This window comes from Salvelinus fontinalis, unplaced genomic scaffold (genome assembly GCF_029448725.1).
Source record: "Salvelinus fontinalis isolate EN_2023a unplaced genomic scaffold, ASM2944872v1 scaffold_0354, whole genome shotgun sequence".
Lineage (NCBI taxonomy): Eukaryota > Metazoa > Chordata > Actinopteri > Salmoniformes > Salmonidae > Salvelinus > Salvelinus fontinalis.
In genome coordinates this window covers 131570-156545 of record NW_026600563.1, presented here as the reverse complement: position 1 = coordinate 156545, position 24976 = coordinate 131570, and the positions used below count along the sequence as shown (strand labels likewise).

Here is a 24976-nt window from a genome sequence, read left to right as displayed (position 1 = left end):
CTGCCCTGCAAAAACATAACATCACAATGACTTTGCGGAGACAATGGAACCACCAACCAAACACATCTACAGGTCGAAATGGAACAACAAAACAACCTTTTAACCACAGAAATGGAATACTAGTTAAATTGCAGTGGTCTGATGGGCAATGTCCTTTCTAGTAATTCTGTGTCTACGCGTTTAAACTTATCTTGCACTGATTACACATCTGTGGCGCATATGTATTATGATTCAAAGATAACATCATGGCGCCAAGCGTATTGCATACTGGCGCTACCTAGCCTGAGCACCTGTATGTTTCACTACAACAGATACAAACTACCTATCAAACACCTGTCTATCAAGTACCTGTCTATCAACAACTAAACAGCTATAAGTCCAACTGAGCTGTGTTAGTATGCCACTGAGAGAACATTCTGTAATGGCAGTGTGCAATATGTATTGTGTGTGTAGCTGTATGAGACGAGTTCAATGTGTATGACATGGGTAATATTCAATGTAGGGTATGTATTATGTTGAGGATGTAATGTACAGTGTTTATCATGTATACAGCAGTACTGTGAGTCTAAAAAATGTTCACCTGGGGGAACATTACAGTTTATGCTATACTAGCAGCCATGCTAGACAACCTAGTCACGTGGGACTGGTCCATAGAGCGATGAGCAGTGTGTATTAGCGGTGTACTGCCAGAACACAGCCGATAAGGAAGGCCTTTTGTATTGTTAGCGTTCTGATGTTGAAGATCATCTGCGGATTGAGACATTCAGTCAGTGAAGAACATGACAAAGCACTCTGTCTGCATATTGTAAGGGGATGTTTCCTTCTCTTTCTCCTCTCCCTCCCTGGTCTCTCTCTGTTTCTTTCTCCCTCCTTCTGATATCTGTCCATCTCTTTCTCTCATGTGACTCTCTCTCCCTCTCCCTGGTCTCCCTCTGATATCTGTCCATCTCTTTCTCTCCTCTGACTCTCTCTCCCTGGTCTCTCTCTCTCTGATATCTGTCCATCTCTTTCTCTCCTCTGACTCTCTCTCCCTGGTCTCTCTCTCTCTCCCTCTGATATCTGTCCATCTCTTTCTCTCCTCTGACTCTCTCTCCTCTGACTCTCTCTCCCTCTCTCTGATATCTGTCCATCTCTTTCTTTCCTCTGACTCTCTCTCTCTCCATCCCACATACAGGGGCACAGGGTTCAACTGTACTGGTATCGTACTTTTTCATCAGCTTTCTCAAGCATGATAAATGTTTTTCGTTAGGGAAGCATACCAGAACTAGGGAGTGATTTCTTATCTTTGACATGCATAATGAGATAAAATACATACATCACACAAAAGAGGTATGCAGAATATGACTTAGTGGGAAAGACGTTATACATGTATACAGAGACATGATTAAGACAGAACTTAGAACTGACTGTATGCTCAACTCACATAGGATTTTAATGATTGAAAAACAATGGCTCCAATGTATCAAAGATGATCTTTAGATTTTAACCCTGAAAATGACTGTTCAGTCCAAAACGTACAACTAAGTGCAGAATAGGAGGCCAAAGGGTGAAAGGGAGGATAAATCGAGTGTTTTCCTCATTCCACACACACACACACACACACACACACACACACACACACACACACACACACACACACACCACTAGATATCCAAAAGAACTGAGGCAGGCACTGTTAACTGTAAAGCATCTGTTTCCATGAGTACATGCTCTCCAAACACAAACATCTTTAGAGTAGAGTAAAACCAGTCACGATATATCTTAAAACTCTTGAGTGATATTTTTTTATAGTTCCATTTAAACCAAAATGGTAATTACATTTGGAGATATTTTTTTAATAGTTCCATTTAAACCAAAATGGTAATTACACTTCACTGGTTAAATGCTGATGACTTCACGTAGGCTATCCAGCTAAAGTGCCAGAGATCCTTCATAGTTTGAGTTTAGGCCGGTTACAAAACTATACATCAATCAACCTCGAGAGCGTTCAGAAAAGCCTTAGGTGGAGGATCTATATACACTCACTGACCTACTAAGAAAACAGAGGGTCTATTCAGTCCATTCCTAACATGTAAGATAAAGCTTAGCTCCTCTAACAGGGGGACATGCTCACCTGAAAGACACGATCCCACGGCTACCTCACTCATACAACTCCCACCGGTTGCTTCGGACAGACTCGAGTTGAAACCCGCACCTCCGTTAACTAGGACAGGTGTAAAACAAAAGAAAATCAGCGATAGCTATTTACATCCCAGGTAGAAGACCCCAGACAACACTACTACAGCACATTCCCTGAAACCATCCAATGAATCCAAGGTCATAGGGAAACAGAATATACCACTCAGCTTCCCACCGTTCCACCCTCAATATGCAAACCAGGTAAGGTATGTCCTGTCCTCACCCTCAGTAGGGAAACCAGGTAAGGTATGTCCTGTCCTCACCCTCAGTAGGCAAACCAGGTAAGGTATGTCCTGTCCTCACCCTCAGTAGGGAAACCAGTTACGGTATGTCCTGTCCTCACCCTCAGTAGGGAAACCAGTTAAGGTATGTCCTGTCCTCACCCTCAGTAGGCAAACCAGGTAAAGTATGTCCTGTCCTCACCCTCAGTAGGCAAACCAGGTAAGGTAGGTCCTGTCCTCACTAGAGCTGTTGATGTAATGTTGACTGTGGAAAACCAACAGGCGTGACAGTCCCTCCATTCAGTAGGCAGGCTCACTCTCTCTCGCTACCTCTCCCTGTCTTTGTTTGACATTCTTTAAAGGGTCACACCCAGCTCAGGCACAATTGGACAGGAGTTTTTTCCTTCCCCTCCAGGTACGTTGTCGTAGAGGGACGATAATGGAGAAGTGTCACGACGCAAAACACACACAGAGATAAACAGACAGACACACCGAGAGATAGAGTGAGAGGCACACACACGAACAGCCCCGCTACCTGCAGTCAGAGGTGCCCTCAGGTGATCATCTGTGGCTTGTTTGCATTGTTCTCCAGATAACGCAGACAGGAGCTACTCCTCCACACAATAGTCCCTCTAGTAAAACATAGAGCGAGGTGACAACAGGAGTAAGGAGAGGGTCAACAGAGACAGATGGGAAAAATAGTGCTGTTTTGTTGACTTGTTTAAGTGACGTTTGGATGGACTGAAGGGAGGGAGCCAAAAGAAAATATACATAGTTGAAAGAGGTGTGTGTTTACTTACGATGGTCATGCAAACAGGACATGTGTTGCTTTTGGAATGTCTTTATGATTCAAATGTAGTTGGAAATAAAAGGAAGAGGCCATCATAACCATCCCTTCATAAACAATGCTTACCTTAAGTTATCATCCAACCACAAGGTCCCCAAAAAGAGCATCCATTCACAAATAGGATGCCATGAAATTCAAAATTATTAAAATATACATTTAAGAAATCTAGAAGCCGCTGTTGAAGGATTCCCATAATTCATGCTTATTTCAGGAATCTTCCAAAAGCTATTTATTTCTGTCAAACTGGGAATTTTGGTAAAGTTATAGGAATTTTACAACACTCAAAATATTACAAATGAGACCAAATGCATTTACCACCATGTAACATTTATTTTGTCATTTCTTCGCTTCAATCTGTGTCAGCAGTTTCAAGAGCGAGGTGGCATTGTAAGGGAACAGACTCCTCCTCTGCAGTCTAGTCACCACCACTCTGAGCTCTGTCAGACACATAACCGTCCTATCAAAAGAGTGGCTGTTGTGTGTGTGAACCACAGAGTCGCTGTGTAGCCTATCCTGTTTAAGGCCTGATGGGAGGTCATCGTCCTCAGTCTCAGACTCCTCTGAGCTGCCGTAGTCCACCAGACTGAGAGGGGGAGTAGAGGCCAGGGCAGTTGCACTCCCTGAAGGCAGACACAAGCTGGGCTGCAGACATGGAGCTGGCTCTGGGTCCACGATGGTAACTGATCCTCCAGAATGGCTGGAAGTAGACACGCTTCCACGAGAGACACACAACGACTGCTGGAGTTCCTCTCTCAGATTGTCCAATAGTTGATCGTCTTTCTGGCTAATCTTCCAGCTCAGTTTACACCGGTCCGACCCATCTATCTTCTGACAGACCGTTCGGAAGCCTTCCCAGTCGTCCCGGAGGTGTTTTAGGTAACGGACAAAGTACTCGAGGAAGCAGGTTTCCGTTGAGATGAGGAAATCGAGGAGAATGCTGTGGTCGAAGGAGATGCTGCGGAGGAGGAAGACAAAATGACAGTGGGGGTTGCCGCCGACAACACAAGCAGCATCAGCTTCCAGGTCAGAGGACACTCTGTAGGAAGACAGACAGAAGAGTCAGCCATCTCTAGGACATAATAGGCTTGTTTCCCGGACACAAAATAAGACTAATCCTGGATTTGCCAGCATCTGCATTGAGCATTGTTTTTAGTCCAGTGTCTGGGAAATTGGTCCAATCAGGTTCTCAACCTACTCCTTTATGTGGGTGACTGATCTCAGATAATCAGAGATTTCAAAGTCAAAATGTCAGATTTCCCATAAGCAGAATCAAACCAACCACTGACAAAACTACAATTCAGAATTCACCTAAAAGAAAGCCACACAGAAATACTGCCTTTTGTCCATCAGCCAGTGTTTCATTATTATAAACCAGCCATTCTACTCTTACTGTTCATCCATGTTGTCCGGACCTCTTGCAGTCTCTATGGGGGTACCACGGGGTTCAATTCTCAGGCCGACTCTTTTTTTCTATATATATCAACGATGTCGCTCTTGCTGCGGGTGATTCCTTGATCCACCTCTACGCAGACGACACTATTCTGTATACATCTGGCCCTTCCTTGGACACTGTGTTAACAAACCTCCAAACGAGCTTCAATGCCATACAACACTCATTCCGTGGCCTCCAACTGCTCTTAAAACGCTAGTAAAACTAAATGCATGCTTTTCAACCGATCGCTGCCCATACCGGCCCGCCCGACTAGCATCACTACTCTGGACGGTTCTGACTTAGAATATGTGGACTACTACAAATACCTAGGTGTCTGGCTAGACTGTAAACTCTCCTTCCAGACTCATATTAAGCATCTCCAATCCAAAATGAAATCTAGAATCAGCTTCCTATTTCGGAACAAAGCCTACTTCACTCACGCTTCCAAACATACCCTCGTAGAACTGACTATCCTACCGATCCTCGACTTCGGCGATGTCATTTACAAAATAGCCTCCAACACCCTACTCAACAAACTGGATGCAGTCTATCACAGTGCCATCCGTTTTGTCTCCAAAGCCCCATATACCACCCACCACTGTGACCTGTATGCTCTCGTTGGCTGGCCCTCGCTACATATTCGTTGCCAGACCCACTGGCTCCAGGTCATCTTTGCTAGGTAAAGCTCAACCTTATCTCAGCTCACTGGTCACCATAACACCCAACCGTAGCATGTGCTCCAGCAGGTATATCTCACGGGTCATCTCCAAAGCCAACACCTACTTTGGCCGCCTTTCCTTCCAGTTCTCTGCTGCCAACGACTGGAACGAATTGCAAAAATCGCTGAAGCTGGAGACATATCTCCCTCACTAACTTTAAGTATCATCTATCTGAGCAGCTTACCGATCACTGCAGCTGTATACAGCCCATCTGTAAATAGCCCATCCAACTACCTACCTCCTCCCCATATTGTTTTTATATACTTTTTTTTGCTCTTTTTCACACCAGCATTTCTACTTGTACATCATCATCTGCACATCTATCACTCCAGTGTTAATTTGCTAAATTGTAATTACTTTGCTACTATGGCCTATTTATTGTAGATTTTTGTATTGTGTTATTGACTGTACATTTGTTTATGTGTACCTGTGTTGTTTTTTGTCGCACTGCTTAGCTTTTTCTTGGTCAGGTCACAGTTGTAAATGAGAACTTGTTCTCAACTAGCATACCTGGTTAAAGAAAGGTGAAATATATAAATCATGAAAGGTATGTATTAGGTGGTATGGTACCTGTGATGGAGGTATAGTAGGAGTAAAGCCTTTGCTGCTTCCATCATGTCGTCGTCCTGCTCTCCAAACACCAAGGACACCCAGCAGCAGGAGTGAGATCCCTGCTTCAGCTGGACCCCACGCTGGCTCAGGAACAGCAGCAACGCACTTAAATAGCCATGGATGCCTATGGTATTACATACACCTGTGGGACCAGAGACAAGTGAATGGACAGAGTGGGTAGAAGTTGCCTCTACCCACTGATTCCAGATCAGATATTTTCACAGCCATAATGGTTAAGGTTTGGATCTGGGTAGGGTAATCTGATTCTAGACCTGTGGTTAGGGGTCCTGAGGAACTTTTGCCTTGAGAGAGACAATACTTTGTGAAATACTGTTCTTGTCTGTTATGTGTTGGGAAACATTGCCCCCTATTGTATACATCTGTCTGAATTATCGTTCCTGTCATCATCATGTTTTTCTCCTTCTGATTATTTGAGCTTTAGAAACTAGTCATGTTAAAGTTAGACTCAGCGATATGTCACATGCAGAAAGTAAACAGCATAGTGGGTCAATCGCTGTTTTGGTACCGTGGCTACCACGCTCAAACAGAGCAAAGCGAACACGTGCACATGCACAGATACTGTGTATGACTGTGTGAGAGAGAATTCTTGCATGACTCTCTTCTCAATATCTGCATAACATCATTTCGCTGAGTCTACCTTTAAGGTAGAATAAACATTGTGCCTAGCGTAGATATGGTTAATAACATTTACAAATAGTCCTATATTACCTTTCCCACCAGCGGATTTGATTTTGTATTCCAGTGACTTGAGCACAACTAGACTAACAGCCCTCAGCATCACATGATCGAACGCATCACTGCTCCCGCCACACAATTGCCCCGTCCCTCCAAAGAAAAAGGCCACCGACTCCACTGGAACACACTGTAACCAATCAGTGTGCACTGCCTGCAACACATCATCAGCCAGTGTAAGAATATCACTGGTCATGTGATCATCTCCATGCATTAGGGAGGACCCCTCGCCAAAACCCATGTCCTCGCCTGCCTTCTGAAGGAGAATCCTCTTTAAAAGCAGAAGCACTTGCTTCTTCACAAAGTAGTGGACATGAGAGTGGACTATCCGCAGTAGCGCCGATGCCTGTACGAGGGAGAGCCTTGAGCTGGTGAAACAGACACTGCTGGTGCTTAGTTTGAACCTGGCTGCAGTGAGCACTTCCAGTAAGGCTAGGAGGTTCGTCAGAGTTGTAGCCCAGTCTGCCGTGTTACTACTGGGGTATGACGCAGAGTTCCCATGGCCCAGACTCTCTACAGGGACAAGCTGGGAGTAAGCAGCAGTGAGAGCTGTGTCGAATGTGGCAAGAAGTTTCTCCAAAGTCCCTGAGGGGAAAAGAAAGAGAAGGCCCCACTGTGGCTAAAACCAATGTACATTGTATTTACATGGAAGATGCATAGGTAGGTAGAATACAATTACAATGTCAACACACTCATAGCCACACTGTAGTTACACTATTCCACCCTATGTGGCCTAACTACCACGTAAATACATGGTAAATACATAGGATTTGGCACCAAGTGGAACTTATTTGGAGTAAAATACAAGATACATGTTGGTACAATTGATGGATGAATTGTGTTTCAATACCAGGTTTATATTCTGATGTTTCTTTTAGAACTGCTTTCAGGACAGTGGTAAGTGACCATGTGCATGCATCCAGTTCGTTGCCAGAGCAACGGTTCTGGAGCACTTGCAAGCACTTCCATTCCCAAATCTGGTTGACTGTATTCTAGTAAAAAAAAAGAGAGAACTGAATGTAAGAATCTGCTTAAATAAAGCCTGGTAGGCCTGTGTGTGAATAGGATTTTACAGTATCAGGTGACAGATTTGGGTTCTCTAATGTGAGACTGTCTGATGCACACAGAACTCCAAGAGTTACTTGACTAGTATTCAATATAACTTACTTGACTATGCAATACAATATAGTCATAAATCACACAAGACATGAGGGCAATCAGAAAACTCACAAAGCAACGCAGCTCAAAAATAACATAGGAGGATACACTCTTTGCAGCTAGATGAGACAGCAACCTGTCCTTGCAGCAGGCAAGGTGAACCTGTGGGAGGTGGGAACAAAAATGTTATTACTATAAACAAACCCAAACAAAGGACAACAAAATGATATATTCTAATCATATGCAGGAAACCAAACTCACAAGTTTGGACATAAAATCCATATACTGGAATAATACTGTAGAAACATCTTTGAAGTAAAGGCTGGTTTCTTGAGACAGTTGTTGAGATGTCAGCTTGGAGCTTATTTTCTCCACCAGAGTCAACACAAGACAAGCCAGTTCAGTTCCATTTGGGTTTGGAGAATATTTGGAGGACGTTGGGGGATCTCTGGACTGGTCCTGATGCTGAGAATGAGAACCATCACTGGCATCAAGAGTCAGTTCAGATACACATGTGAACATGGAGGATGCCAACTCATGGCTACTCATTTTGCTGGGTGATGTTCTCGACAACAAACTTCTGTAAGCATCATTTAGGACATGAAATTGTTCATTCATGTTGACACAGCGTTTGGGTTTTCAATGATCACGAGGGTCTTGGCAGTGGTCAATCTGAAAAAATAAAAAGTTGCACAGAGTTTGTCGGATTTTGATTAGATTTCTGCCACGCGAACCACGTTCTACACTTTACTAAGCGTGCATAAAATAAATTGCAAGGATGGTATTATACATGTTTTCTGTACACTTTTGTATAACGCAACACTGAATATTAAAATGTTATGCAACCTCAATTTATTTACCTTTTGAAAAATAAGCATTCTTCGACTTTGCGCCGACCATCTCGAAACAATTGTTAACATCTCTTCCTGTTTGGTTTGCGTTGCATGCTGTGACTTGTAGTGCGATTTATAATGTACAGTTAAATCACTTTAAATGTTGTCGTACACCCTAACGTTTCTGGACCGAAAATGATCCATTCAGTCTATATTGTATTTAAAACATCAATTTGTAATTTTATTTTTTAAAGTATTATCTTTTTTAAGTTCTGGCTGTGTTGTGTACATACAGTGCACCACGTGACTGAACACGGAAGTATAGCGTGCGATAACATATAGTAGAAAATTGGAAAGGAGTTCACTCATTCTATTGTGTCAACAATGAGAAGAATTATAGTCATACAAACCGTTGGCCTACTTTGTTAGAAATCGAGCTAAACAGACTGACGTTCATAAAGTTTTGCAGAAGGATGCTGATTTGACAGCTCAAATTCCTCGCTCCTTGTGCCTGATTGGCTCAAACAAGCCCGTTGAAATTGGGGGTTCGCATCGGTGGAGAATGGCTAGCAAGCCTGCTAGCTTCGTATTTTAAGTAAGAATAATGCATTAATTCATCAAAGCTAGCTAACACCTACCTTGTGTAGTTGAAGTATGGTTGCCTTCTCGAGTCGTGCACATGTTCACATAGCTATTAAATTGTTACAAATGTTTTAAAACTCTGAAATCCAATGCAGTCCTAGTGGCTTGAAAACTGGGTAACGATTTAGGCTAATTGCTAACCAGCAGTAGTTGATCGATTAATTTCTTTCTTAAAAGGGAATTGTGTATATATAGCAATATATCAGCGCAATGTACCGTAGTATCATGCCGTACTTTGTGGGCATGTAGATATATAATTAAAATAAGCCAGAAAGGAGTGAAACAAGTTGGGGTCGCAGTGCTAGCTAGTTAACGTTAGCTAACATTCCATTGTTTGAGTGCATAGTTAGCTAACTATTAGCTGGCCAGTGGCTACTTAGATAGATAGGTTGCTGTGAATTATTTTTACTTCAACTTTGTCTGAAATGCATTGTCTAGTCTAGCTTTAAAGAATACCGCTATAGTTATAACATTGCCCTAATTTGGAAGACAAAAGGCAGCAGCCGACCTTCCAATACAGGTAGCTATCTAACTGTTAGCAAGTAAGCTAGCTAACCACTACTAGCTAGCTTTTGTTTCTATCGTATTATAAGCAATTAGCCTACTAGCTTACTTGTTTTTACATTTAACATTGTTATCTAGGTAGTTAAATAGCAATCATACCGCCATCCCATTTGGATAGAAGCTAGCTGCAGGTATAGCTAACATTACATTTATGTAAAATGTTTAGCTATTCCCATTTCTCAGTTGCTGTCATAATGTTATGACTGTGTCAATGCAGTATGTTTTTTTTAATGCCTTCTAGTGGATAATATAAACTGATGAATTTGAATACTCATTAAATTGTCTTTTTTTTTTCAGAGTCAGTGCTAGCCCATAATGCATTTGAGTGGAGTTCTTATCTGTCTGTCCTACTGTTGCCCAAGAGACGCATGAAAATTGTCTTAACTACATAATCAAGCTTGAGACAAAAGGTGAACATCTGCTGCTGCTCAGTATGGAATACCAATAGGGTCCATAAACTATACAAGTGTTCTGCGCACCTAGAAGTGGTACTGCGGTGGTCACCAACCCTGGTTCCTGCCAAGCATCAAATAGCCTACCTGTTTCAGCTGATCACTGGAGCTGGTGACCACTGTGGTATAGTGCAGTGGGGACCCCCAGTTGTCTAACAGATTTCCTCTATTCCACCCGAGCACCCCTCAAGCCCTTGGTTAGTTGAATGAGGTGTGCTAGAACTAGAATGTGCAACGGCTTTTGATCCCAGCGGAACAGTTTGATTTAGAAAACCTGCTAATGTATAGTCAGCTGATTTTATACCAATAACAAAAATGTATCCATGACAATGTACTGTTATCAAAACGTAGGCCTAGCTATTTTTGACTAATAACCCAAATTAAGTGATGCAGCTTACGTGTTTACTGTCTCAACTCTCCAGACAGAGGACTAGGTGTGGATGACCCCTCCCCTTACGAGATGTAACAGGATGCTGAACCATCACTGTAGAAGGAACCCCGAGCTTCAAGAGGAGCTGCAGATACAGGCAAAGACACTTAATACCAAGAGGGTCTACTTTACCGTTAGCATTTCCCACTGGTAAATGACTGCTTATGCTAGAGATGAATGCTAATGCTCTTGGTTTGTATTGTCTTTGCTCCAGGCTGCAGTGGCAGCGGGGGATGTGTACACTGTCAGGAAGATGCTGGAGCAAGGCTACTCTCCGAAGATCCGTGATGCCAACGGGTGGACCCTGCTCCACTTCTCCGCTGCCAAGGGGAAGGAGAGATGTGTCCGGGTCTTCCTGGAGCACGGAGGTGAATACGAGGGTCTGGTGTTTTGGTCCACAGGAGGTTGGGCGCACCTTAATTGGATAGCATGGGCCCCTAGTAATGGTTGGAGCAGAATCAGTGTAATTGTATCAAACACATGGTTTCCATGTGTTGGATTCCATTTGCTCCGTTCCAGCCATTATTATTTATTATTATTAGCCGTCCTCCCCTTAGCAGCCTCCTGTGCTGTTGTCACACCTTGAATGCAGTGTTCTGCCTTTCTTTTTCCTTGGCAGAGATCAAAAAGCCCCCCAAGGTTATAGTCACGGCTAAATTGAAACCAATGGAGGCCAAGTGTTAGTAGAGATGGGTGCTAGGGAAACACTTTTCACAATTGGCCTGGTGACAAGGTCGGTGAAATGATTTGTGAGGTCCCCTGTCAGAATCCATGTTCACAAAGAAAAGGAGACTAGCAGAGAAAATGGTTTTTACACATCAAGGGTCTGCCATATGACGCTACATGCATCCATTCAGATGCTTTATATCAGTAATCTAATCACATATTTGTTCATAATGATTATCCTTTCACATGTGCTGTTTGAGATATATTTCATATTGGTGCACCATGACAGTGCAACCTGAATCAAATCAAACTCCACCTTTTGAATTGTTGGTCTATAGATGGCAGTATATAACCAGTCTGGCAATGGCAGCAGCTAATCTTCTCCACAGCTTCCCTCCCAGGTCATTCTAACATGGTATATAGGCTGTAGGGTGAAGTTGCCCCTAGATGCTGATTTTGGGTCGGTTTTACATTTTCCCCACTAATGGTTAAGGTTAGGACTGGGGAGGGGGAAGCTGATCCTAGATCTGTACCTAGGTGAAACTTGACCCTATCGTAGTCTAACTGTATGCTTCTCAGCAGAGTGAAAATCATGTTCATTTTGTGAAATTATGATGGAATAGTGTTGCAGTCATTTATTTATTTTGTTATTAAAATGTGTACAGATTTTGATTCCAAATCCTGTAGATGCAGTGATCATTACATCAAGTCCAGAGGGCGCTGTAGACCAAGTCTCTCAGTAACTGCTTTTCTCTGAAGAGCTCATTGGACGAGTCAGTGGTTTATTTTGGATTATGCGCAGATAAATTGAGACCGTTGACATGTATGCATAACCAACAAAGCAAGAGAGTATGTTGTTACCCTTGACTTAATTGTCTAAAATAATTTAACAATACTCTAAAAATAATCTCTTTGCTGGTCAGTCATATAACCTACCTAATGGATTTATGTTGGATAAGAGGGGGCCAGTCATTTTTAACAAGGCTGTTTGAATGGAAAATTCCCCTCTGGTTTTGACACTGACGTGGTCATTACCAGCAATCTCGGCCTTGGCTAATTGAAATAGCAGGACTTTAACCCCTGACCCCGCTTTCACACTCTGTCTCACTGATGCTAATTGTTCTAATGCTCCAGCATCTGCCGGCCCACTCTTTCCTTTCAGACCACAGCAGGCTTTAAAGTGGCAATCAGCAGATTAAATAATAACACAGTGGAATCCCTGCTCCTGTTTTGGTAAAAAGCTGTGAGATGGGACTGTTGAACTGTAACCACCCTCAAGTTCATAGATAGAGCTATGGATGCAAGGACTGACCATCCATGATATCAAAGTATAGTTTAAACCAATTTTTTGAGGCTGTGTAGTGATTGTTTACATTTACTTTGTTTACAAACATTGGAGTAAAACAAGCTTATATTATTAGTTCTGATGGGGTATGACAGTTGAACTGAGCTCATGAGGCATTTATAAGTTATATTCTTAAAAAGTCAATGGAAACATAAATTAATTTAAGTTCAGAAGTGGATGTAGTAATTGCAGATTGTCCCTTTAATGTTTTACGCTGCTGTCACTCAATCATCCATCCTCTTGTTTCTCCTCTCTCTGAGTCTGTTTGATTGTTATTTGTTAGTGTTTTAACTGAATGGGTAATTTTTTGTTGTAATAAAGAGCCTGTAGAAGACAGTTCCCTTCACCCCCCCTTGTCCGCTGTCTATCTCCCCCGCAGCTGATCCCACAGTAAAGGACTTCATCGGCGGCTTCACGGCGCTCCACTATGCCGCCATGCACGGCCGCGCGCGCATCGCCCGCCTCATGCTGGAGTCGGACTTCCGCAGCGACATCATCAATGCCAAGAGCAACGACGGCTGGACGCCGCTGCACGTGGCCGCCCACTACGGCCGCGACTCTTTCGTGCGGCTCCTCCTTGAGTTCCGCGCCGAGGTGGATCCCCTCAGCGACAAGGGCACCACGCCCCTCCAACTCGCCATCATCCGCGAGCGCTCCAGCTGCGTGAGAATCCTGCTGGACCACAGCGCCAACATCGACATTCAAAATGGCTTCCTGCTGCGCTACGCCGTCATCAAGGGGAATCATTCCTACTGTCGTATGTTCCTGCAGCGGGGTGCGGACACTAACCTGGGTCGCCTCGAGGACGGGCAGACCCCGTTGCACCTATCAGCACTAAGAGACGACGTGCTGTGTGCCCAGATGCTTTACAAGTACGGCGCTGACACCAACACAAGGAACTACGAGGGCCAGACTCCCGTGGCGGTGTCGTCGAGCATGTCGGGCATCAGCCGGCCCTGCCTGGACTTCCTACAGGAGGTCACCAGTAAGTCTTGGGCAGGGAGGGGCACCGTCTGGGGACACTGGGCTGTTAGTAGTACTTGTACCATATCGCTAGTGGATATAAACACTGCTTTTAATATAATGTCATGGCTTGACTGGGACTCAGCGTTTCCCCTAGATTGCTTTATCAGACAGGCGGAACGATGACGCCTTAAAATTAACATCCAAAGTTGAGTTAAATATAATTGCCTATGTATCAATACAACTTAACATATTTGTTGTTTGTTATCAAAAACATTTGTACACATCAGACCAGTAAAGTAAATGAGGACTTTCTATGAACCTGAACAGAAACCTGAATTCAAAACAGGACAGGGCGATGGAAACACTTCAATCCGGTTCAGGAAGTGTTGGAGCGAGATTGTAAGTTGAGAGGAGAAAAAGAACCTCCAGAAACATAGGGACAGGGAGCGTTGCCATGGTTTTATAATGACCAGTGTTCTGTTGTGGGGGGCACACGTTACCTGAAGCAGAAATGATTTTAGAGAGGCACAATGCCCTGCTGCATTCCTCTGTGTTTCTCACTGAACTTTGATATGGAGATATCAAAGAGCTCTGGGCTGCTCCCAAATGGCACCCTATCCCCTATACTGTATATTCCCCATAGGGCTCTGGTCAAAAGTAGTGTACTATGTAGCGAATGGGGTGGCCATTTGGGACGAAGACCTGCTGTGCTATTTCAGATTGACAGCCATGTGAAGTCAGACCCCTCTATTCATTCAGACCGTAGCAAACGATCAGCCAGATCACATATCCCCCCTTATCGATTACACTGACTACCTCAGTGGATAAACCCATCTGCTGCGGCTAGCAGGGCCTTGTTGAAGGATGAATGGCACCCAGCTCTTATGAAGCTCATTGTATACTATGCCATAGATGTATCAGTGTTTCCCGTAGTTTGTTTCTCAGGTGGGTGGGGAGCAGAGCGTCGGCCCCCTAGCTACATCCAGGGCTGCCGCTGCCAACACAGACATCTCAACTAGATGGATGTAGAGAGATGAAATGGAAACCAGAATGGCTTTTAAAAGTTGAAATGCATCCAAACATGATTTCACACACACCTTGGCTGAAGTTGGTTCACCAACACTGATATTTCACCTGTAGTCTATAAATGATTGTTTTGAAGCCTTTGGTTTGTAAAGGAGAACTGCGACTCATCTTCCATGTGATTTCTCTTCATTTAGACAGTGTGGAATGTGGATGAAGGGGTAGCCTATAGATGAAGAGTGGAGATAGCACTACCACTGTGCCACGCTGGCACACCTGTCAGAGAGTTTTAAACAAACCTTTAGTTCAGTTTCACCTGGAGAAAGGACAGCTTAGTTCTGGAGACTGCAGACAGACAAAGGACAGTATGGTTGTGGAGACTAGGGAGAGGAGGACAGTATGGTGACAGTAGACGGGAGAGACGAGGACAGTATGGTTGTGGTGACAGTAGACTGGGAGAGACGAGGACAGTATGGTTGTGGTGACGGGGAGAGACGAGGACAGTATGGTTGTGGTGACGGGGAGAGACGAGCACAGTGGTGACGGGGAGAGACGAGCACAGTGTGGTGACGGGGAGAGACGAGCACAGTGTGGTGACGGGGAGAGACGAGCACAGTGTGGTGACGGGGAGAGACGAGCACAGTGTGGTGACGGGGAGAGACGAGCACAGTGTGGTGACGGGGTGAGACGAGCACAGTGTGGTGACGGGGAGAGACGAGCACAGTGTGGTGACGGGGAGAGACGAGCACAGTGTGGTGACGGGGAGAGACGAGCACAGTGTGGTGACGGGGAGAGACGAGCACAGTGTGGTGACGGGGAGAGACGAGCACAGTGTGGTGACGGGGAGAGACGAGCACAGTGTGGTGACGGGGAGAGACGAGCACAGTGTGGTGACGGGGAGAGACGAGCACAGTGTGGTGACGGGGAGAGAGGAGGACAGTGTGGTGACGGGGAGAGAGGAGGACAGTGTGGTGACGGGGAGAGAGGAGGACAGTGTGGTGACGGGGAGAGAGGAGGACAGTGTGGTGACGGGGAGAGAGGAGGACAGTGTGGTGACGGGGAGAGACGAGCACAGTGTGGTGACGGGGAGAGACGAGCACAGTGTGGTTGTGGTGACAGGGAGAGAGGCCATCCAGCTGTCATTGCTTCCTATGGCAGAGCGACTGGGAGAGATAGAGAGGGAATATGAGGAAGAGGGATTTTTCTCTAGCCCCATTAGACTGATAACACTACAGAGCAATCTTCCTGGATGCTAATAGATTTTTCCTTCAGTTTCCTAAACATTTTAAAACTGCCAATAAGAGGGTGTTTGGCCTTGAGCTGCCTGATAATTTTCGGAAACATTTTTGAAAGGCTAATTGTTGTCCCATTTGAAGTGTGGAATAATCTAAAGTCACAGTGAGAAGGAGCTTACTGACCAGCTGCTTGTTTGTTTGATTCAGAATCGAACGTCATGAATCAAAGTGAAACAAGCAAATTGACACCACTAGACATGCTTGTCTGACTCACCCTGACTCACCTGTAACAGCGTGACTTCGTCTTCTGTTCACCTTTTACATCCTCAGTCTTTTGTGCAATATTAGTTATCAAAACACGCTTAACTTCAACCTTTTATTTCATACACCATTTGTAGAATCACCTCTTCTTACTGTCCTTTAGTGCCAAAGGGCGATCCGCTTTGATATTTTTAACAGATGTGTTGTATCTTTTCAGGACAACCCAGGACTTTGCAGGACATGTGTCGGATAAACATCCGGCATCACATAGGCCTCCAGAGCTTGAAGTGTCTGGAGGACCTGCCCATTGCCAAGGTCATGAAAGACTACCTAAAACACAAGTTTGACAATGTGTGATGACAAGGTTTTTTTATATACCCCCCGAACAAGGCAGACGGAGAACATCGTTCTCTCCTTTCATCAGACTATGCAAGCACTGTGCTACCTTCCGTTGTCTGAACCTGGAGGAGCTGGAGGACCAGGTTTCTGTACAACCTCCAGAGGTCACTTTGTAACCTCAGTTAAACATGTTGTTGGATGGCGGAGACAGAGTTTCCCTCTCGGCCGCGTTTCGAACCGCGTTAGCAGCATTACGCCTTTGGATGGACGACTGAATTGGATGGACGGGAACAGGTGGCAATGTTTCAACTAGGGCTTTCTTTCAATCATGATGAATGGTTAATGAAGTGGTGCAGTCCTAATTCGTGTTGTGGAATAAAGTTTTGATAGAAATTACATGACCGTTGATTCGTTGCTGTCATGTTACCCATAATGTATGTGACATGTCACATTTCAGTCCACATCATGCCAATGATTTTTTTGTGGATATTAAGTGTTCCTATTAGTTTTCATGAAGACGTCAATATTTCTTTGCTGTGGTAAATCTGGGGAAGTCGAGCGCGAGAGAAAGGACTTTGCTGTGGTAAATGTGGGGAAGTTGAGCGAGAGAGAAAGGACTTTGCTGTGGTAAATGTGGGGAAGTTGAGCAAGAGAGAAAGGACTTTGCTGTGGTAAATGTGGGGAAGTTGAGCGAGAGAGAAAGGACTTTGCTGTGGTAAATGTGGGGAAGTTGAGCAAGAGAGAAAGGACTTTGCTGTGGTAAATGTGGGGAAGTTGAGCGCGAGAGAAAGGATTGTCAGACCGACATTATTTTTATTGTTAAGTGGAAAACTTCTTGCAGAATGGGTCAATCTTGTGATACAGCATTTCAAATAATCAGGTTATCAAAACCCCTTAATTATTCAAGTATTACAAAAGCTCAGTGTTGAGTTACCTCAAGCTTGAGTCGGCTAAAGTAGACCCGTTTTGACTTGATTTATTGATTGAAGGATTCACAAGTGAGCGATACCGAGGAAGGTTTTCACTAGAGGGAAGGCCTGAGTTTTCCACATTTACAGTAGGTGTTCACAAGATGAGTCATCCAGCATAGCTCGGTGAAGTCTGTCTGCAATGGTTACCATGTACTGACATAAACATCGTCAAAAAAAACGAATGTAAATAATTGTCATATATGTACAGCAGATATTTTTCTAGAATTATTTAAGCGAGGATCTCCTGTATTCTTAATGTATTTGGAATTTGTTGGATGGTATTGTGTGCTGTTGATGTGACCCATGTATTGTTTTTGTATGTGTGTCTTTTAAGAATTTTAGAAGACACGCGCGTGTATTTTCAAAAAAAACTAAATATTTAGTTAAAATACGTTAATTATTTTTACTTTGTGGGAGATGGAACGGGTATTGGGTTAAGAATAAAATAAGTGAATTTGTTTAAATGTCAATGCCCCTGTTTTTAAATCATATTTGTTCACATTTGTGTGAATTTAAGGTTAATCCAGATTTTTTTCCATCACTTTGATTTTCACTGATACTAATGAATGGTGTTTACATAGAATTTTGCATGATTTCAAAGACAGTATTTGCATATTTTTTTTTCCCAACATTTCAGTGCTATGATGTCTGCGTTGTAATTCTGAACAGACATAAAGAGGTGGTAGAGGTCTCCTCTTACTGATGCAATGTTTTGTTTAATTTGCATCTGGCCTGTGGTCAAACGGTAAAACTCTGCTCCCTACCTTAGATTTGATTTAGATTTGAATTTTAAGCGCAGACTTTTCTAATTCACTTTGAATACTTTTAGACAGCACATTATTCAGTTGCAGAGACTTTAAAACAGGGGTTTTAAAAAGGATTTTCCTTTTTTGGTCTAAAAAGACAAATCAACAGGAATTCAGCTAAAAACTAATTTAATGTAGGAAATCTGTTCAAGTATTTCCATAAATTATGATCGTGTCTCAATGTAATCAAGGTATGAAATTGTACTTGAAAATAACAATCTTTTTTTGGGATTAGTTGTGTTCAATTTGCAGTGCACAAATTATTAGAAATATGTTCTGGCGTTGCGACCATCCGCTCCGACAAAAATCAGCCCGCGGTTTGAGTTGCTTACCCCCACCTTAACCAACTGTTAGAAATGTTGAAATGCAGGTTGATCCTCCATCCTTAGTTAATGAAAGGAGTTTATATATATATATATTAGTACCAGTCAAAAGTTTGGACATACCTACTCATTCCAGGGTTTTTCTTTATTTGTACTTTTTTCTACATTGTATTGTACATTGTTTCTACATTGTAACTATGAAATGACACATGGAATCATGTAGTAACCAGAAAAGTGTTAAACAAATCTACATATATTTGAGATTCTTCCAAGTAGCCACCCTTTGCCTTGATAACAGCTTTGCACACTTCGCATTCTCTCAGCCAGCTTCATGAGGCTTCATGGATTGCATTTCAACAATGCATTGCTTTGTTAATTTGTGGAATTTCCTTAATGTGTTTGAGCCAATCAGTTGTGTTGTGACAAGGTAGGGTTGGTATACAGAAGGTTTCTTCAAGTGCAGTCGCAAAAACTATCAAGCGCTATGATGAAACTGGCTCTCATGAGCACAGGAATGGAAGACCCAGAGTTACCTCTGCTGCAGAGGATAAGTTCTTTAGAGTTATGTGGAGGTGCTTTGCTCGTGACACTGATTTATTTAGAATTCAAGGCACACTTAACCAGCATGGCTACCACAGCATTCAGCAGCGATACGCCATCCCATCTGGTTTGGGCTTAGTGGGACTTTAATTTTTATTTTTCCACAGGACAATGATCCAACTCACCTCCAGGCTGTGTAAGGGCTATTTGACCAAGGAGAGTAATGGAGTGCTGCATCAGATGACCTGGCTTCCACAATCACCCGACCTCAACCCAATTGAGATGGTTTGGAATGAGTTGGACCGCAGAGTAAAGAAAAAGCAGCCAACAAGTGCTCAGCACAGTTGGGAACTCCTTCAAGACTGTTGGAAAAGCATTCCAGGTGAAGCTGGTTGAGAGAATGCCAAGCGTGTGCAAAGCTGTCATCAAGGCAAAGGGTGGCTACTTTGAAGAATTTAAAATATATTTTGATTTGTTTAAAACTTTTTTTGGTTACTAAATGATTTCATGTGTTATTTCATAGTGTTGATGTCTTCACTATTATTCTACAATGTAGAAAATAGTAAAAATAAAGAAACTCTTGAATGAGTAGGTGTGTCTAAACTTTTGATTGGTACTGTATGTATGTGTGTGTGTGTGTATATATATATATATATATATATATATACCGCTTGCCATTGATCAGCATCATAGATATGGACAAGTGTTTTTCTGACCATCTGCCTGCCTGACAAGGAAAAACCATGGGCTGGGGTGTATTCATTATGCCCATTCTGTTGCAAAAAGGAACAAAACGGAGAGGGACCAAGCTGAATTTGTCCAATTGAAACTCTGGTTTTTACTGTTTGGACTAATGATTACACCCCTGATATTGTAGCCCATAACTAGGGCCCCAAGTTTATCCTGGCCAAGTCATGTAGTCATTAAAAACTATTGGGTCAAATCACAGAATATAAACTGACAGGTAGACTATTTCAAGAGTTAGTTTTTAGTTCTGTCACTAGTTGTTCCTCCCACAACCACACTTCAGTTGTATTTCCTGTGGTTTAATGTCCTCTGTCTGATTTTGGATACAAAACCATTTTGTATGACGGTCTGTTTATATACAGTGAGCAGAGAGAGAGATTGTTGTATGTAACACACAGAATCTCCTGGGTCTTGTTCATTAGGGCATGCAATGGAAAGCTTTTTAAAATGATTTCTGACAGAAACCAAAAATGTGTGTTACTTATTGGACAAGTCCAAGTAGTCCATCCCTGTTTGAGTCCATTTTCTTCCGTTTGGTGCATAATGAACACCACCCTGCATTGTGTGCCTCCACAAGCCTCGGGGGGGTTTTCAATAGACTCTGGGTCTTTACAGTCAGGGAACAGTTCATACATGTCTTATGTTTTGTTGGGAGTAGGGTGTAGTTGCCCCTAGTCACTGATCTTGGGTCAGTTTTACATTTCGCCCAGTATTGGTTACGGTTAGGTTTGGAAGAGGGGAAGCTGATCCTAGATCTGTACTCAGGGTAAACATCACCCCGGAGCAATATGTTGCAGGGCTAGGAGTTTTACCTGGACAATGGGACCTGACCAGGAAGATACCCAAGGCCCCTGAGTTTATCACAGCCAGGTTACATGGTCTATGGCCCTCAAACTCAACTCTGGACCTCGAAGCCAGTTCCACTGCTTTTGTTTCATTGTTCCCTTCAAATCAGGGACTGATTTAGACCTGGGACACCAGGTGGGTGATTCCCCTCTAATCAGGGACTGATTTAGACCTGGGACACCAGGTGGGTGATTCCCCTCTAATCAGGGACTGATTTAGACCTGGGACACCAGGTGGGTAATTCCCCTCTAATCAGGGACTGATTTAGACCTGGGACACCAGGTGGGTGATTCCCCTCTAATCAGGGACTGATTTAGACCTGGGACACCAGGTGGGTGATTCCCCTCTAATCAGGGACTGATTTTAGACCTGGGACACCAGGTGGGTGATTCCCCTCTAATCAGGGACTGATTTAGACCTGGGACACCAGGTGGGTGATTCCCCTCTAATCAGGGACTGATTTAGACCTGGGACACCAGGTGGGTGATTCCCCTCTAATCAGGGATTGATTTAGACCTGGGACACCAGGTGGGTGATTCCCCTCTAATCAGGGACTGATTTTAGACCTGGGACACCAGGTGGGTGATTCCCCTCTAATCAGGGACTGATTTAGACCTGGGACACCAGGTGGGTGATTCCCCTCTAATCAGGGACTGATTTAGACCTGGGACACCAGGTGGGTGATTCCCCTCTAATCAGGGATTGATTTAGACCTGGGACACCAGGTGGGTGATTCCCCTCTAATCAGGGACTGATTTAGACCTGGGACACCAGATGGGTGATTCCCCTCTAATCAGGGACTGATTTAGACCTGGGACACCAGGTGGGTGATTCCCCTCTAATCAGGGACTGATTTAGACCTGGGACACCAGGTGGGTGCAATGAGTTATCAGGTAGAACAGGAAAGCAGCAGGCTCTTGACATTGTAGGGCAACAGTTGAATACCCTGGTCTATGGGATCTGGCCAGGAAGATATCTGAAGCCCCCCCGAGTTCTTCCCAGTCAGGAGAAACTACTGGTCCCACCTATGTAGCTCTCTAATGGATATGTCTTCCACAACGTCAACTACTGAATGTACATAATATGCAGATTTGTAAATGTAAAAATGTGTGAATAAACAAACGTCCTAATATTCTAGTCGTTGTGTTGTCTCCGAAATGGGAGAGAGCCAGCTGATAGTAAATTCATTTATAGACTAGTTTTCTAATTGTGAAATATTATTGATGATACTGTTTTTTTTTATCTTTGGGGTCTGTGAAAAGGGAACACATTTTAAGATGCCGGAAATGCACGTTAATGCTACTTGAAATCCTGTGCCTTGACTTTCTGCATCGTGGAGATTTTTTGTTTTTATGTGCATTTGTATATAGAAGCATCTTTTGTAATTTTGACTATAGAATATGCCTATACAGTGCAGCTTGTCAAACTATTTTCACCATGAAACATCAGTGGAGAACGTAGTTGCAGCCGGGGCGTTTAATAGTCTGAATGGCAGAAGTGATAATGTTCACTCAATCATGTGTTTGTTGCTCTATCATGACCACCATCTCTTCCTGACTGTTTCCAGGCTGCAAGAGGAAAACATTCTGTCCTGTCTGTCATGTCTAAGCCTGTTTCAGGTGAGGCTTTCCTACTGCTTCTTTTCAGATTGAGGTGTGTGTGTGCGTGCGTGCGTGTGTGTGTGCGTGCGTGCGTGCGTGTGTGTGTGTGTGCACGCAAGAGAGGAGATTTATAATATCATCGGTCCCTTTCTATTTGACCACACATTCAAAAAAACAAATTATTATCAGAAACAACCAAATTCTAATAGCTGCATTTAGATTTCTAAGAGGGAACACCTGGAATCACACATCTTGGCATTTTGTCAGCACTCTTTCCTGAGACATGAATCATTTACTTTACGACGGGTGTTTTTCTCCCTTCATAACCCCATTCCCTCAGTCTCCTTTTCTCCCAGAATGCTGTCTTAAATGAAGTGGTTTCTACTTTGTCCCCGCTGTTCTCGCGTCAGGACGCAGGCCAACATTGACTGGCGCGGGTGGCCTAATAGCATTTGTGATATATTTATGTCTAACTTTACCAAACATGGAGTACTATCGTTGATCAGATCACAGGTAGCATTACAGGATAACACAATGCCATCCCTCTTTAGCCAAGCAGGCCCACAGACAACAGGAACAATGCTGCCTTTGTAAGGAAACCTATACGGTCTGCAGGAAAAACCTAGTGTCCTTGTCATGTCTAGAAAATACTAATCCCTCTTTCCACTCCTCTGCTATCTCATGTCCTTTCTTCTTCCTGTTCTCTCTCCCTCCTCACCTCTTTCCTCTCCTCTCTTCCCTCTCTCTCTCCCTCACCTCTTTGCTCTCTCCTTTCCCTACTCCTCTCTCTTCTCTCTCTCTCCCTCCTCACCTCTTTCCTCTCTTCTTTCCCTCCTCTCCTCTCTTCCGTCTCCCTCCCTCCACACCTCCTCACCTCTTTCCTCTCTTCTTTCCCTCTCTTCCCTCTTCTCTCTCCCTCGTCACCTCTTTCCTCTCCTTTCCCTCCTCTCTTCTTTCCCTCCTCTCCTCTCCCCTCTTTTCTCTCCCTCCTCACCTCTTCCCTCTCTTCTTTCCCTCCTGTCCTCTCTTCCCTCTCCTCTCTCCCTCCCTCCTCACCTCTTCACTCTTCTCTCTCCCTCACCTCCTCTCTTCTCCTCTCAGGTAGGGTAACTCGGACTGTTCCTTCCGCTCTTTGCTCCCTCTACCTCTGTGGAAAAGGAAAAACCCAGGAGATAAAACATGAGAGTCTTTCTTCATGAGGCACTCAGCAGAACAGACTCCCTGACAGTTTTGTGGGTATATTGTGCTACCTTAGATAACAGATATTCAGAGCTGCTGCTAAAATCACTGTCCTCGGCAGCTCCAACACAGTCCTGTGTCCAGGCCATTTCAGGTCAACTGTGCCGAGATGTCCGTACGGGATATCTCTCTTTACTGAAATACATTAGTACTTCCCACAAGCTTGACTCAATTCAGTGCCTTGCTTAGAGGATGAGACGTATGGACCATTCATTCACTAACATGCTCTGCTACTCCACAACAACAAATAAAAGAGTCAATTCAATGCAGAATTTACTGACTGTATGGCACAGATATCTTTATTTTTTGCCATTAATCTTCCCCCGTTGGGTCTTCTCTAGTAGGTAGTAACAGCTATGAAATAAAACAAATACCATTACTGATTTCCCAATAAATCCCAAGTTGAACTGCAATTACGTGCTTCGTCTTTGGTCTCCTAAGCCACTCCGATGTCTTGAATTAATTTCATCCGAGCATTTTTTTCCCTTGATTTCACCCTTTATTTTGTCTGTTACTTAATGTGATTACAAGCTTTAGGAGAAATCCAATATGTGATTTAGAAACAGGCCCCATTGACGTCCTGGAAGGGTGCCGACACGCCAGAGAGGAGGAGGAGGAGAATACAGTATGTTTATTGTGCCGCACGTTAGATCCTGGGAATAACACCCTTTTGGTTCAGCTTCCATTTTGGAGAGAACTGACAGCCAAATTCCTCTGAAATTTGATCAAATTGATATTTATCAATATATAATAACAAAGCAGAGATCAGTTAACAAAGTTGCCTGGGCAGAAGTGTAGCAGGGAGACATAGGCTAACAATTGTACACAGAGAAACCACACGTGTTAAATCAACACTTTAAAAGTGTCTATATTGTCCTGTTGCAGCTTAGCTTTTCAACCCTTTAGTTTCTTTAACGCTGTAAATAGTAGAACATTGGCCAACACTGCTGATTGTTGCATTCACTGGTGCAAAGTGTTCAAAATCAACTCAGAGTACATTTTTAACTCGTATTAGTTGACTACCGTTGTGTAGGCCGTCATTGTAAATAAGAATTTGTTGTTAAATAAATAAATAAAAGGTGTTAAAGCTGACATCTGCGTAAGGGGACACAGCAGCACTGCTCACACAGCACGTTTGTTACTGTTTTTGTTTTGATGTTGAAACAGAGGAGAGGAGCATCCTGCATCCTGCAACGTTTTTTGTTGCTTTACATACAAATTGCAGTA

The 24976-nt window shown here is 43.6% G+C and overlaps 3 protein-coding genes across 5 annotated transcripts in view; 1 reads left to right on the top strand and 2 right to left on the bottom strand.

Moving 5' to 3' along the window:
* Positions 1–747, bottom strand: part of LOC129845737 (aldehyde dehydrogenase family 1 member A3-like) — a 19827-nt gene extending 19080 nt beyond the window's left edge. The window contains exon 1 of the mRNA XM_055913622.1: positions 685–747. Within this exon, the coding sequence (XP_055769597.1) occupies positions 685–747 (63 nt within the window). The remainder of the gene's footprint in view (positions 1–684) is intronic.
* A 2805-nt stretch (positions 748–3552) lies between these two features.
* lins1 (lines homolog 1) lies at positions 3553–8879 on the bottom strand. 2 transcript variants are annotated; one of them, XM_055913623.1, is made up of 7 exons: positions 8781–8879; positions 8182–8592; positions 7993–8082; positions 7613–7754; positions 6739–7347; positions 5968–6151; positions 3553–4282 (listed from the first exon to the last, which is right to left on the bottom strand). In XM_055913623.1, the coding sequence occupies exons 2-7, from the start codon at positions 8536–8538 to the stop codon at positions 3583–3585; spliced, it is 2082 nt and encodes a 693-aa protein (XP_055769598.1). In that variant the 5' UTR covers positions 8539–8592; positions 8781–8879; the 3' UTR covers positions 3553–3582. The 2 variants fall into 2 exon arrangements, with proteins under 2 accessions (XP_055769598.1, XP_055769599.1); XM_055913624.1 differs by having other exon boundaries at positions 3553–4201.
* A 179-nt stretch (positions 8880–9058) lies between these two features.
* On the top strand, positions 9059–22041 carry asb7 (ankyrin repeat and SOCS box containing 7). Of its 2 annotated transcripts, XM_055913626.1 has the most exons (6): positions 9059–9348; positions 10257–10369; positions 10834–10938; positions 11056–11209; positions 13232–13837; positions 16555–22041. In XM_055913626.1, exons 3-6 carry the CDS (start codon positions 10852–10854, stop codon positions 16692–16694), a joined length of 987 nt encoding a protein of 328 aa, XP_055769601.1. In that variant the 5' UTR covers positions 9059–9348; positions 10257–10369; positions 10834–10851; the 3' UTR covers positions 16695–22041. The 2 variants fall into 2 exon arrangements, with proteins under 2 accessions (XP_055769601.1, XP_055769602.1); XM_055913627.1 differs by lacking the exon at positions 10257–10369.
* Positions 22042–24976: the final 2935 nt, after the last annotated feature.

Excerpts from the sequence above, each read along its gene's own strand:
- lins1 (XM_055913623.1), bottom strand. The coding sequence starts at position 8,538 with ATGAATGAACAATTTCATGTCCTAAATGATGCTTACAGAAGTTTGTTG. Across the intron at positions 7,755-7,992 it reads TTTTTGAGCTGCGTTGCTTT|AATACAGTCAACCAGATTTG; the intron begins GTGAGTTTTCTG and ends TTTTTTTACTAG. Across the intron at positions 4,283-5,967 it reads CTACTATACCTCCATCACAG|AGTGTCCTCTGACCTGGAAG; the intron begins GTACCATACCAC and ends GTCTTCCTACAG.
- asb7 (XM_055913627.1), top strand. The coding sequence starts at position 10,852 with ATGACCCCTCCCCTTACGAGATGTAACAGGATGCTGAACCATCACTGT. Across the intron at positions 10,939-11,055 it reads AAGAGGAGCTGCAGATACAG|GCTGCAGTGGCAGCGGGGGA; the intron begins GCAAAGACACTT and ends TCTTTGCTCCAG. Across the intron at positions 11,210-13,231 it reads GGTCTTCCTGGAGCACGGAG|CTGATCCCACAGTAAAGGAC; the intron begins GTGAATACGAGG and ends TCTCCCCCGCAG.